Source organism: Trachymyrmex cornetzi, unplaced genomic scaffold (assembly GCF_001594075.2).
Source record: "Trachymyrmex cornetzi isolate Tcor2-1 unplaced genomic scaffold, Tcor1.1 scaffold15, whole genome shotgun sequence".
Taxonomy (NCBI): Eukaryota; Metazoa; Arthropoda; class Insecta; order Hymenoptera; family Formicidae; genus Trachymyrmex; species Trachymyrmex cornetzi.
Genome location: NW_017296091.1, coordinates 651,088 through 665,135, shown reverse-complemented (window position 1 = coordinate 665,135; position 14,048 = coordinate 651,088). Strand labels below are relative to the sequence as shown.

The following is a 14,048-nucleotide window of genomic DNA, read 5'->3' as shown; positions in this document are numbered from 1 at the left end:
TGTTACTTTAGTAAAAATTGAGTTTAATGGCCGATTAGTCATGAGCTTTAATGAAGTTATAATATATTATCATTGTATAATATATTACCGCTATTTTTCTAGCTATATTTTCTAGCAATACATATAAGTAATACCATCTAGAATATTTATCTAGCTAAAACTAACTACAAGAGATAAAAAAGAAAATTAAAAAATTTTTTTAGATTATTATCAAAAGTATTTGTGAGCTTAGATAACTTTTATTAATTAAATCTTATTCATCAATTTTTTATTCTGTTTCCTTCTTTCTTAGTCTGCCGACTATTTGCCACTAGATATTTCCCAAGGATTTCAAAATGTTAAGCTAAAAGAATACTTTCTTTTCATAATCAGAGACATTATAACTCTCTAAATATAATTATAAGTCTAAATCTGGCACAAAACACAAAAATACGTGAATCAAACAATGTCCTTGATTTTTCACGGAATGGACGTCATTTTAATCGAAAGCATTAACTTCATGTGGAATTTACCGCGGTAACAAATCATCGGTTATCTCGCTTCCACAATCTACATCAAAATATCTCTGTATTTTGGTCGACTTATCCAATATAGAATGGTGCACGTTATACACACATACACACACATATATGATGCACGATATACACATATACACACACACACATACATATACATATATACTATATTTATACGAGAGCGCGCGTGCGAAACTTACATAGTGCTCTCTCTATTTATCTGCACGAAATATACCGAAAGCTTGCCTATAGATATGTAGGTACACACTTCCCTTGGACTTCAGGCCGATTGTAGTAGCGATTAATCGTTGCAATTGAATCATGTATACGAATTGGAGGGAATAATAATACAGAACGAGGATCGAGATTCTGGAAATTTACTCAGATTAATTTTAATATTGAAGTTATATTTGGATTATTTGGAAAATCCATGGGGCTGCCATGAAAAGTCGAAATTTCTAGTATAACTGTAGTCTTGAAAGCGACTCTGAAATAATTGCGACATTTCAATTATCATGACATATTTTACAATAATAAGAACAAAGTTTTATAATAATTCTCTATAGTATCATATTACTGGAAATGATAACAATTTAATGTTTGTTATAGCAGTGATAGAATTTAGTTGCAATTTTTGGCTCGATTTTCGTGCTGATGCTATTGTCTTCCTTATATGCTCGCATTTTGATATTTCGCCAACAGGAATTGATACTTGGCTGACACTTTGACCTCCAATGAGGAAATTCAACGCGCACAAATAAAAACGTTTCCAAATATATCTGCTGTAATTTTTAAAGGGAGGACACAGTTGACTAATCACCGATTCTGTTTCGCTTACACGTATATCAAAAATTAGTTGGTCCGTGTCCGAACATTTTCATGATACGGCTATTTCCCAGATAAAACATTGCACATCGTATCCATGCTTCTCTGTAGCGAATCGTAATTAGGATGTAAAAATTAAACTCGGGCCAAAAGATTTACAACTAAATCCTAACTATTAGTATAAAGTATATTAAAATTCATTATTAATTTAAACATTGAAAAATATTGCGATATCGATTCAATTATATAATTGAACAACTTTAACCGTTCTTATTTTCCGTAATGCATGATTCAATTAGATCGCAATAATAAATCACGCCACCTGTTTTTTGGAATTTTTTTGAAGCATGTTCCATCTCTTTATCGAATAGATCTCTTCATCGATCTGCGACGATTAATTGTCACTGCTAAAAGAAGAAAATTATATCTAGAAAAAAGTTTATATTTATCATATTTAGAATTTTTGAAGATAGATGCAAAATTCCTTGTTACCTGGATTTTTCTCGTCACAATCTTTTATAAGTCATTTAGTTTTTCAACGATATCATTCTTTGAATTTTCTGTTTTGTTTTATGAAAACAATCTTCTATAAAAATTAAAAATTATTTGAAAAAATACTCGAATATTATTTAAATATTGGAATAAAAAAACTTAAATTTTTACATTATGTATACGTAAATGCCTATATTTTCTTTAGAATTATGGCAATATTGATGATAGTTTTTTTTTTACTTTATCGCACATACACATGGCGTACGACAGCTACATCTTCCATTTAATCCATTTCGCATTTGCACTTGTTGCCTACGATGATGGATAATATGAAGGAAAATAAAAGTAATAATTTCTCTCTTCAATTTCTTTCATATCTGAATACTTATTATTTTTAAAGAAATGCAAATTTAATTTATATAGCACTCAATAAATATAATAGTTGTAAGTAAATAAATTGTGAATTTCTAGGCAAATGATATATTTGTAGAAAACATAGGATGATGAGATCATGTTTTATTTTTCTAGGCAAATGATATATTTGTAGAAAACATAGGATGATGAGATCATGTTTTATAAAAAATATATTCTAAAAATATTTTTTAAATATTGCATTGTATATATTTGTGTACTCTATACATATATATTTTAAAAACTGTCGTATATTTTACATTGTAAAAATAATTATAAGTTATATAATTAAGAATTTATATAAATAAGATATTTTGATTAGATAATATTTTTTTTATAACATTAAGAATATTTTGCATGGAAAACATATGAATAAATATATATTATGAATAGTTATAAAAATGATTTAATGCTTAATTATTAATTTTTTTTTAATATACCATGTTAAAAAATCCGTAGTCTGATTATAAAAAGAAATGCAAAACACGATTCGAGTAGATAATAATCAGCATGCAGTTCGGTAATAGGGATGCTTGTATTCATGCGATCATATTCATATCAATTGCAATATGCTCAGAGAGCCAATTGAAATGCCGCGTATATTGTGATAACAGTAAATTACGTCAACCGGATCCATTAGCATTAATTATCGACTGTTAAATCGTCTGTCATAATACCTACAATATATTTCGCGTCGAATAAGTGATAATTGTAACGAATATTTTTTCATTCCACTTTTTTCAGTTCTAACTTTCTTAGCAGTACGAACAGTTAATTATAAGATTGCGAACTATTCAATTACAATTAATAATACTCTGAACTACTTTTAGAAGTCACCGGCAATTATATTTGATGTTTTCGTTTTGCTTTTATAATTCAGTAGAATTTTAGACATTCTAATCAAGTATTTGTACATTACTGTGAAAATAAATATAATTTATCTTGACAAATAATGGATATTTAAAAATAATTAATATAAAATATGACATCAGTAAAAAATTGTAAAAGAATCTATATTTGTAACAGTGCTTATTTTGAAATGAATTTCGATATTCAGCATATCAAGACTATATATAATATTTAGTTGCTTATATATTTAATATTATAATTTTAGAAAAGTAATTTTTGTAATTATGTATGTAGCTAAAATTTTTTTATAGATATCCGAAATATTTTATAAATATTTTGCACATTATAATATTTTGTGTATAATATCTTTCATAAATAATTATATTTTAATGTATTATAATGCATTACTTGGTACAGTTTACAAGCAGAAAGATTTCATTTGTAATAATTATTGAATATTTAGTGAACTAATGTAGTTTATGCAGGTCTTTGTTAAAAAAACTATTAAATTTGCAAAATTTTTTTATTCAAAATTGCAAAATTTAACATCTTATACACATTCCAAAATAATTTGAAAATCATTTAATTGATTCGATGGACCGCAAACGCCGCCGTGACGATATAATTGATTTACGGGTGAATCAAGGAAAGAGAGGGAGCATTATTGAGACTGCGGGCTTATCATTTACCGTCAGCTGTTGATAGGTACGGAAATCCTCTCAGCCGTCGACATTATTCTGATCGAAGCTGAATCGTGATGCATCAACGAATACGGGGTTCAGATTCACAATTGCGCGTTGCTCGAATTTTCCATATTTCGTATAACCGAATTCGGATACGGATACGGTTTGCTGTGACACAAAATCGATGTTATTCTGACGTAGTATTATGTTGTAATTGGGCGTTTTTATACATATTTAAACGGCTAGTAAGAATGAAATTCTAACAAAAAGTATCAAAAGATAATTAGCTTTACTTTTTAATGCGGGTATAGATATGTGAAAGAGCAATTACTTTTGAATTTTTGCGGCAAGGATAGCCCGCATCCTTACGTCCTGTTTGATTTTTAATCTATGTAGTAAATTTTACCGATAAAAAGAATTTAATTCGGATTTTGATTATTTGATCGAATGCTTTTTTTAGTAATTTTTCTCTCTATAGCATCGATCTGAAATGCATTACAATCTGTTTTTACAATCACTTTTAATGAAGCTTATTGTGGTGAAAATTTAATTTATATCTGAATATTGATGAGTCATATTTGATTGAAATATTTATTTAAAGATTTCTGTACTCACAATGAAATATTTTCTTAAACCTTTCTATTTTTTTATCGGAACGTTTAAATTAACAGAATATATTATACTCATCATATTTAATGATTAAAATCGAAGTAAATTCGAGTCATATAATTATATTTTCTTTGCTTCATTTAGTTCGTGTTCGTTGAACCGTTCAGTAAATAAGACATACTATGAGTAAGAGACGTCGGTAAAACGGCACTGAATGGTTACGCCTACTTACTGACGTATACAGAGTACAGCATATTACATCGATTCTATACATGTACCTCGCTGCCATCGACATTGAACCATAAAAATAATACAGTTGAACGTAGAACGTATTCTTTGCGAACGTGTCTCGGCAAACGGAAATAAAACGCGACTGGTTTGATTTATACACAATGCCGGGAGACACACGCTTATTATGTGACTCCTTACACGTGATCTATATTTCGCTGTTTTTCGAAAAGATCACTGTATATTTGGTATATTTATCACGCATTAGGATATTGTCCGTACATAAAACGAAAGAAAAAACTCCAGAAGAAAAATACGAAAAAATACAATTGATGCGAACTGCTGCCTCGTCTTTTGATCGTCTTTTAAATAAAATGTGTTCGTATATGATTTGCATTAGTATCGAAATAGAAGTATCCTAAAGAGATTTTTTTTTATAGTTTTTTACTTGAGCTCTAATTTCAAGAAACGAGTATAAAATATACTCGAGTATTTTTCATTATTAAGTATATTCCAAATTAACTATATTTAGAATAGAATTTCGTTATTTGAAGAGATGCAGACACTTTAATAATTATGTTAATTAGAGATTAACTGAGTCTATACTTAACTGAAAAGCAAACTGAAACCTGATATAATTAAAATGTATAGTTACTTTGCAATATTACATATATACATTATACATATCTATTCAATGCGATACACGTACATATACCATACAATTTTAGAAACACTTACAATAATCCGAGAAAAAAGTTATAGATAATACTTTATTTACACGTATCTATATCTTTACCAAACTTGGAGACAATTCCTCTTTTATTAAAAAAAAAAAATCATTTCCATCATTTATCCTTACTTTTATATTACTTTTACTGTCAAAAAAACATACGCAAGTAACTTAAATAAGATTGCACGCATCTTAAATAAGAGTCTTAAAATAAAAAATATATTTCTATAAGTGTCTTTAAAAAGGCAGATGTTTTTATAAGCACGCACATTAAACGATTAAAACACCTCTTAAAAATCAACTTTTATGTTTTTAAGCCGATATTGTTAAAATAGTAAAAAATAAAAAACAAGTTTTTTAACCAAAGATTTAAAATTTTGAATGAAATTTTATAGTTTCAAAGGTATTTGAAGTGTTCAAAACACGATGTGAAATAATCCAAGCATCGTTATGGTAATATATCATCTGTAAATATATTATTTAATAATTATGCGATTTTTATGCTTTAATTAATACGATTGTTATGCTTTACTTCTAATCTTAATTCTTACATCAAGTAAATGAATCGCACAAAATGTTGCTTCGACACAACGAATCGCTAATCACTGGAGTTAATTAATTGCATGAGTAATAATGCTATTTGTTCATAATATATTGTTTACGTTCTTCTTTCTTTTTTGAAAGATTTTTTTTTCTGCTGTAATGTTTATCCGTCTGTACTGGGAAAAAATATAACTCGGAGAGATAATAACGAAACGACATACAGAGCGATTCATACCGTTGTGTTTGCTGCTGAGACTCGTATACAAATAATAGCGAAATGACTATTTACACATAACATATATGCTGCAATAAACGTGTGCAGAGTGTCATGTTTGCCATTATGTCGCCGTTATGAGATCTATGAAGCAAATGTATGTGCTTTTTTCAAGTTTTTACTTTTATGAAGCAAATTTATTCTTTTTTCAAGTTTTATATTTCTCTTCCATTTTAAATTAATTTCAATGAAAGCTTATTATCACATATTTTGAGCTTACGTTTCTGATGTTATCAACATCAACCAAGATAATGATTAATTTTGCCTTTTAATATACGATGTTGAGGTCGTTACAGTTTTTAAGCAAGAAATTAAAAGAAACTTAAAAAATCTTTTCAAATTTAAATTAATAAACAGATTTTAATATTTTTATACAAAATTTGTAAGAGATAAGATTTCTTTTTATATAAAAAATATTGATTTAAAAAATATAAATACCAAGTACTGACAATAGATTTCACGTGGTATTTATATTTTATTCTTTCAATTTTTATCGATTATTCTTTATAAACTCGATAAAAATTGAAAGAATAAAATCATAGATCCCAGTTAATTTAGTTATCGTACGTGTATTATGTTGACAATAAAACTAAGAGATGAGATTTAAACGAAATTTTGTTACATCTTTAATTCAAATTTTAATCACGCTAAATTTTCTGTAAGAGAGTCCTATAATAAAAACTTTGTCACGCGAAAGTAAACAAATAAATACCAATAGCAGTTAATTAGAAAGGCTTATAGAAATTTGATCATCTTGGTTATATAGAACCGATTATTAAGCAGCTAATAGGGGAGGCAAGAAGAATGAAATAAGTTGCTTACATTGTTCGTCACTAAATCACCCCTCCACCTTTAAGAAGCTATTATGCAGAAGCTGTTATGCACGAAGGAAAACCGGAGGGTGCAAGACGTGAACAAAGCGCTCGAATGAATCACACAAGAATGATAAATTAACAAACGCGCCTATATCGTCATTGGAATCGTAAAATCGATGCAAAAGTTTTATCACAAAGAACATATTCAATTTCTTCATTGTACAACCCCTATTTTTTATCATCATCGCTTGATGTCGTGTTCCACTTGCTTCCCCAAGATTTTCCTGCATGTTGCTTAAAACCGCTCTCTTTTTCCACCAGTGTTTTTCTAGAGATTATTTCGTTTAATATTAAAATGCCGCAAAAATGATCTCTCGCAATTTCTCGTTATATTTATTTTTGTTATTACAGCGAATTTTTTTAATGTAGTGGCATCTGTGTTTATCTTGCTTATGCAATCATGCTTGGAAAGTTGATTGAAACTTCTTTAAGGTTTCTCGATTATTGAAAATTATTTTCTGTTACCGGTACAAACTTGTAAACTTGTATAAGTATACTAACAAATTATTATTACTTGAGGAATGATACGATGGATTTAAAAGAAGCGTGAATAATAACTCTCTATCGGAAATTGTAATTAGTTTGTAGATTCATTCCCGGGAGTATCAATTTTTTATTAATTATCTGAAAAGATTCTATTACTTTTTTTTTAAAGGAAAAACCGATTAAATAAATGTTGTTAAAACAATTTACAGAAGATATTTTTTATCAAATTATAGTCGGAAATGTTAGCTCTAAATACAGTTAGATAATTGAATAAATATAATCGAGAAATCTGATGAAGAAATAACATTCTAAATTTTAGAAAAGAAGGAAGAGATTATGATTTAGACTATGTAAATTTTGCAGGGCCCACCTTGGAACCACCATTGCCCAGGCGAAAGAAATGTCCGGAGCTCGCTTACAGGACGCACGAATTTATCACGGCAGCGGATGGCGGTGGTATCGACGCCATCGACTCGAATGTCGTAGCTGATAAAGTACGGGTAAGGAGTGTTGTTAATATATTAATAACTCTTTGTAATTCTTTACAACTTATAACAGCATCTGTATGTACAATCTGACGAGTACGAAATAAAATAAATACCTTTATATGTGAATTATATGTCTAAGATTTCACGTGCAATAAGAAAATTCTAGGAGAAGAGGTCAATTAAGTTTGAAATATCGGTCTTCAAATCATAGGAAGTTACAGCAACGTCGGCACTGCCACCAAGTCAGCTTAGCAAGGCGATATCTCGTATCAGTACCGAGTACCGGCTGCAGTTCGCCTGGCCTAGAAGACCGCAGTTGACAAATGGCGAAACTCAGGCGCCGGTTCCAGCTGCGGGGGTTCCCGGAGGTACTACGGGCCCACCGAGGAAGTCGCTCAGCATGGGTGCGCTTAAACAGGGCATGGTGCCTTCTGGACCCGCGCCGGTACACAAGAAACGACCCGGCGACTTTGATCACAAGCGCGATGGTACTTATCGAATACCACGACAAATTGTTTTCAGGATTAATTCGAATCCTGCGTTGCGAGTCTTGAATTTGTCAAATATCACATTTTTGTAACTTTTAAAAATTATTGCCTCTTTCTTTTCGTCTTTCTTTCTACTATTCAATATTTTTGTTAAAGAGAATCCAGCATTAAATCGTAGAAAGTGGCGGAGTAATGGGTGTGGAGTAGAATAAAGTTTTCTGATTACAAATTACAATATGCCGCTATTCGCGTGCGCGCGCAAGCGAGAGAGAGAGAGAGAGAGAGAGAGAGAGAGAGAGAGAGAGAGAGAGAGAGAGCGCTATGATAATTAGTATTATTTCTTCAATATCAGAAATTTGCACTTGTTTACCATTATGTCATTGAATTTTGTTGTAATAATGTAATATAACTCGAATATAACGAATATATTCATAAAAAGAAACTAATCTCATTATATTGCACATTTATATATTATATTTACATACACACACACACACACACAAACACAAAAGCGTATTCAGCATATTTCTATATATTCCCCAGGGGTCCAAGCATCGGAACTGGAGCCATTGGTGGGTGGCATTGGTACGGACATGATCGACGGTGTGGTACCAGAGGGCGATGAACGCGAAGAGGATCTGTCGGATTTGAAAGTAGCTTTCAGGTCAGATTGTTATAGTCGGATATGTTAGTACGGCTTTTCATGTAAAAAGATTTGATATCCTCATGAAAGAGGAAACATTAAAAAAAAAAACAGAAAATAAAAAAGGCATCTACGACGATCTTGATCGGTGTGAAGACGCGACGACAACGCGACGCGACGATTACGTGATCATTACACGTAAAATTGATTGTTTGCAGGGGTAAAAAGTCAGGTAGAACCGTGCGGATATCGGACAATAAAGTGCCGGAAAAATCAAAGGCGAGACCATTTCCCACGGCGGAAGTGATCGAGCTCCGGCGACTCGCTGACGAGTACAAGGTAATCCGTGGGAGATGTTTCGTCGCTTTAAAATCGGGGACCGGGATTCTTATTCGAATTCTTATTTCAAGCCAGTTTTCCCCATGTCGTATTCGTCCATCTTTACATGAATCCTTCGTTCGATCTCTTTGTTTTGCTCGATTGATCTGATTGTTAGGGTCATCGAGTTTATGTGTCAGTGTTTGTGTATCGGCGAATGACAGTCGTCGAGATTGCATGTTTTGTTTTAACTCCTTTCTTCTGTGATGTCATCTGTAACAACGAAAGTCCAATCGAAAGTCTGCCAAATTAGGTGTCTGCTTTAAATAACAACACATATTTAATACAATTGAAATAATTTCCGATCATATATATCTCGTCTCATAAGATATTTGATAGAAACTGCTCAGTTAATTATTTATTTAGTCGGTTGTTTTATTTAATGTGGTTTTTTAATGAAAACTCCCCTTCGAAATTAATCCTAAACCGATTTCCGCGATTTCGAGAGTGCAGTCCCAAAATTTCATCGTCTGAGCAAGGTATTTTAGTGTCTTCCTAGCATGTTTTGTATGTTTTCTTAATGTAGCATTGATTGTCATCGATTTATTAATTTTGATTAAGCCGACTATGTAGAATTCTATGACAACCGAATTTTTAATTACGCAAATTCTAATTTAAAAATGAATTTTTTAAATAAAGATATTGGATGCAAGTTCAACTTGCTTGATTATGTCGAAAAAGATTCCGAAGTTATTCCGTCAAGCTTTATATTAAATAAAGTTACAAGACTGTTCTTTTTGAAACAGAATTAAAATTCTTATGTATAGTTAAAAAAAGAGTACTAAGCTCGTGGCAATAGTTTCACTTTTATTTTGCTAAAATTTTATTTTCAATTTTTTTTTTAAGAATTTAATAAATCTTTTGTTATAAAACTTATGAAATGTAGTATACATTATGAATTGTGATAAAAATAATGTTTATTATAAAATATTAAGATCGAAAAAAAGTAAATAACTATCATTCTTTTGAATATCTCATTTCAATATATATGTTCATGAAAATATCTTACTAAAGATTAAAGAAAACAATATTTTAAGATAATTCGTTTAAAGATAGGGTGAAAGACTTAATCAAAGTTGATGTTGATTGACTCGATGTGACGTTTTTAATGTTACCAGTTTTTAGTGTTACCCTTTTCTTAAAATATATCGGCGCGTCACTCAGTTTGATTAGATGTTCATGGAAATAACAATACAGACACACAGACGGATGGATGCTGATACATTTTGCTTTGCGTTAGCATCGTGACTGGGGTTGCGGTCTGGCAGCCGAGGACGAAGCTTCGCTGTGGAAACGAGTCTCCAGTAACCACGCGCTCAACGCCCTATCCCTTGCCAGGCCAGTACACTATACTCCATCATTTTCCAACGAGAAACTCGTTTTTATTACTGTTGTTGTCACTGTTGTTCTCACTACTGTTGTTACGTAACAACGTTTGTTGGTTTGTTGGAGTTGTTTAACAATCACGATTCATTCTTCGCGATACATTCTTTCACATCAATTTATCAACGAAATGTTTTGTGGAAATGCATAGTTGGTTATCGCGTAATAACTTGCCAGAAAATATTGCTGTCATAGAATATCTAGTATTAATTATTCGTTTTAAATGTACGTTTGTTCAGCAGAATTTCTGCTTTCGAATTTTAACTACTGGGAAATTTCGTCGATAAACAATAAGTTAAACTAGACCGCAATGTAAATAATAAAAGTAAATAAAAAGTGCTAAATACGGTTGAGGCTGAATATTGGTGTACATATTTTTATATAAATATTATATACATCTTTCAGCTAAATAAACTGCGCGTCGATTACTGTCAGACTTGAAAAGCAATCATAAACCGAAGCTGAAATAATATTTCAAATTAAATTAACTGTCAATTTAATAATGATAAGCATTTTAAAATACTACTAAGAACTCTGTCGATCAAGTTTATTATGGATTCGTATTTTTTTTTACTTTTGCATGGTTTTTTTTCAAAAATATGAAATAGATCATAAACAAGAAATTCAATTTGAAATAACGCGAAACATTTTTAGAAATATGTGTGTGAATTCAACTACACTGTACCATGAACGCACTTTGAACACACGTGTGTATCGTTTCAAGAAACTTGCACTCTTAATTCTATCTGCCATTTTGAAGGTTGTCATTAAATAGTTGTCATTAAATAGATGAATCTCTAATAGGATTGCATTTAAATCACTCGAAATTCTTATATTCGATAGACATAAATGCACCAAACACCTGGCTTTGAATTACATGCGTCGTCCACACACGTTGTATCCACTGTGCGATCGTAAACGTCGTTTATCACGGATTTGCGTTATTCACGCAAAATAAATAAGAGCACTCGTGAGAATTCGAGCGTGCTCGCACCTTCACACGGATTCCGTCGTAGTTAGCTAGTTCACTTTATCGATTCGAACGAATCGATAACCGGCTTAATATGATCATCATAGAATCTCTTTTTGATCAATTGTTCAGGTCGGTCACCAAAGAGGAGAAAGAAAAGGAGAACACGAGGAAGGTCGCACCGATTACTACTATGCCACCGGCGGGTCGACCGTCCTCGGTACAAGCTAGACCAATCCACGGCATAATACAAGACGATACTAAGGCAGTACGCAAATATCCTATCGAGTAGTTTATCCTTTCATAGAATTGATTTCTATTGAACATTGTTGAAGTATCTTGAAGTCGAGAATCGAGACGATGCAACTGATTTTTTCATTATTTTAAAACGAGATTCAAGGATTATTTTTTTCTTTTTAATTTATGAACGATCTTAAAACTATTGTTCTCGACTATTATTTTGCAACTGCTATCTTTTGTAATTTAATGTCTTTTTTTAAAGAAAAATATAGTCATATAAATAAATCAATATTGTTTATCGTTTATTGTTTGACATTGAATTGACGAAGGATATATATTCATATGTAGGATAATAATTGGGAAAGTTACTGAAACTATAGCTCAATTATTTTATATTTTGTATTATGATCAGAATGAAATAAATTTAACTTCAGGAAAATTCCATTATTTTCAGTAGCATATGATACAAAGAAATATGTATAATATTTGTAAAAGTAAATATTATTAAAAAGGCCAATAATTGGATATACTTGTGAATTCACAAACAACACAATACACCTAATTATATTTCTAATACAATTTTGCTGTAGGATACTGATCGAGCCATCGCTCGCGCAAGAAAGGATTTCTTGATTCGCCACCATCTCGATCGTACAACTGGTGTGGGTACGTGGTTCATACATAAATAAAATTAATTAATATAACAACAAGATAATAATTGTATATCTTTATTGTCTTGTCGAAGATAATCTATATTTATATCAACAAACGAATAAATTATATATGCATGTAAACATTATATTTTGCTTTTTTCCTCGTGTTTTTATAAATTGTTCTGAAAAAATGTCATTCAAGGTGACGGTGCACTGCTTCCCTCTCCAACGAGAGAGAAACTGGAGCCCGTGATACCACGGCGACGTGATGATGTTAAGGAGCATCGGGACGAGATTCAACCACGAACCAAGTCCAGTCCGAAAAATAGTCCGAGAACCGGACGCTCGCAGAGCCTCGGACCGACCGTCACCGATCGCAGATCGCCTAAACGTCAGCCTCCTCGTGCACCGTCTGTTACCAAGGATGCTAAGGTATATTATTGATTTATAAAGAACACTTAGAATTAAAAGGTATTATTTGTAACACATCATAATTATTGTTGTATATGTATAAAACATATTACATTCCAATTAATTGTGTTTACGTATTAAAGACATTTTGAAAGGGGAAGAAACATGAATTTTAATTATATATATTTTAGAAGAAATATCTTTTATATACATACACTCGTGCATATATATATATATATATATATATATATATATATATATATTCATATTGATATCTATGAAATAATATGGAGGAAATTTCGATATTGCATCAGTCGGAACGGACGTATCAAGAAATTTGTTTTCTTTTGTCAAGGAGAAAGAGAAAGAGATGAAAGACAAGGATAAGGAGCACAGGGAGAAGAGCGGCGAGCCCGAAAGACATCCACGACCGAGTAAGTAACGTAAATTGAAAGTTACGTTTTGCGTTAGTTATCGAAAGTATTCTCAGTCGGTTGTCCTAAGGGGATCGTTTCCTGAATCGATTAGAGCTCGTAATCTGTCAGTCGAGTCCCCTTTGCATTTTCGTGCATAAACTGGATTTGGATAGAGTATTTACATATATATCTATATTATTATGACCTTTTGGACTGCTGTCTGCTCTTGTCGGCCTCGAAAGTCAAACGTTCGTCGTACATAATTATTATACTTGTACAATTATACTCGTACGCCAGAGATGCTCACCGCTCGCGAGATTTATTTATATAGCTGTTACTTTGTTCATTCTTTGTTATTCTATTTGCTAAAATGTATTGTAATAAAAAAATCTTTTGTTTTAAAATTGTCTAGAAATAATAACGTCATACTCTCTCTCTCTCTCTCTCTCTCTCTCTCT

At 31.3% G+C, this 14,048-nt stretch overlaps 1 protein-coding gene across 7 annotated transcripts in view; it reads left to right on the top strand.

The window, feature by feature from the left end:
- LOC108758037 (serine/arginine repetitive matrix protein 1) overlaps window positions 1–14,048 on the top strand; it is a 61,668-nt gene that overhangs the window by 36,973 nt on the left and 10,647 nt on the right. For 5 of the 7 annotated variants that reach the window (XM_018502770.1, XM_018502774.1, XM_018502769.1 and 2 more), the window contains 9 exons: window positions 7,884–8,020; window positions 8,220–8,496; window positions 9,040–9,160; window positions 9,358–9,478; window positions 10,758–10,855; window positions 12,003–12,138; window positions 12,701–12,776; window positions 12,966–13,195; window positions 13,530–13,608. In XM_018502770.1, the coding sequence (XP_018358272.1) occupies window positions 7,884–8,020; window positions 8,220–8,496; window positions 9,040–9,160; window positions 9,358–9,478; window positions 10,758–10,855; window positions 12,003–12,138; window positions 12,701–12,776; window positions 12,966–13,195; window positions 13,530–13,608 (1,275 nt within the window). The remainder of the gene's footprint in view (window positions 1–7,883; window positions 8,021–8,219; window positions 8,497–9,039; window positions 9,161–9,357; window positions 9,479–10,757; window positions 10,856–12,002; window positions 12,139–12,700; window positions 12,777–12,965; window positions 13,196–13,529; window positions 13,609–14,048) is intronic. The other 2 variants (XM_018502776.1, XM_018502773.1) reach the window with 1 other exon arrangement.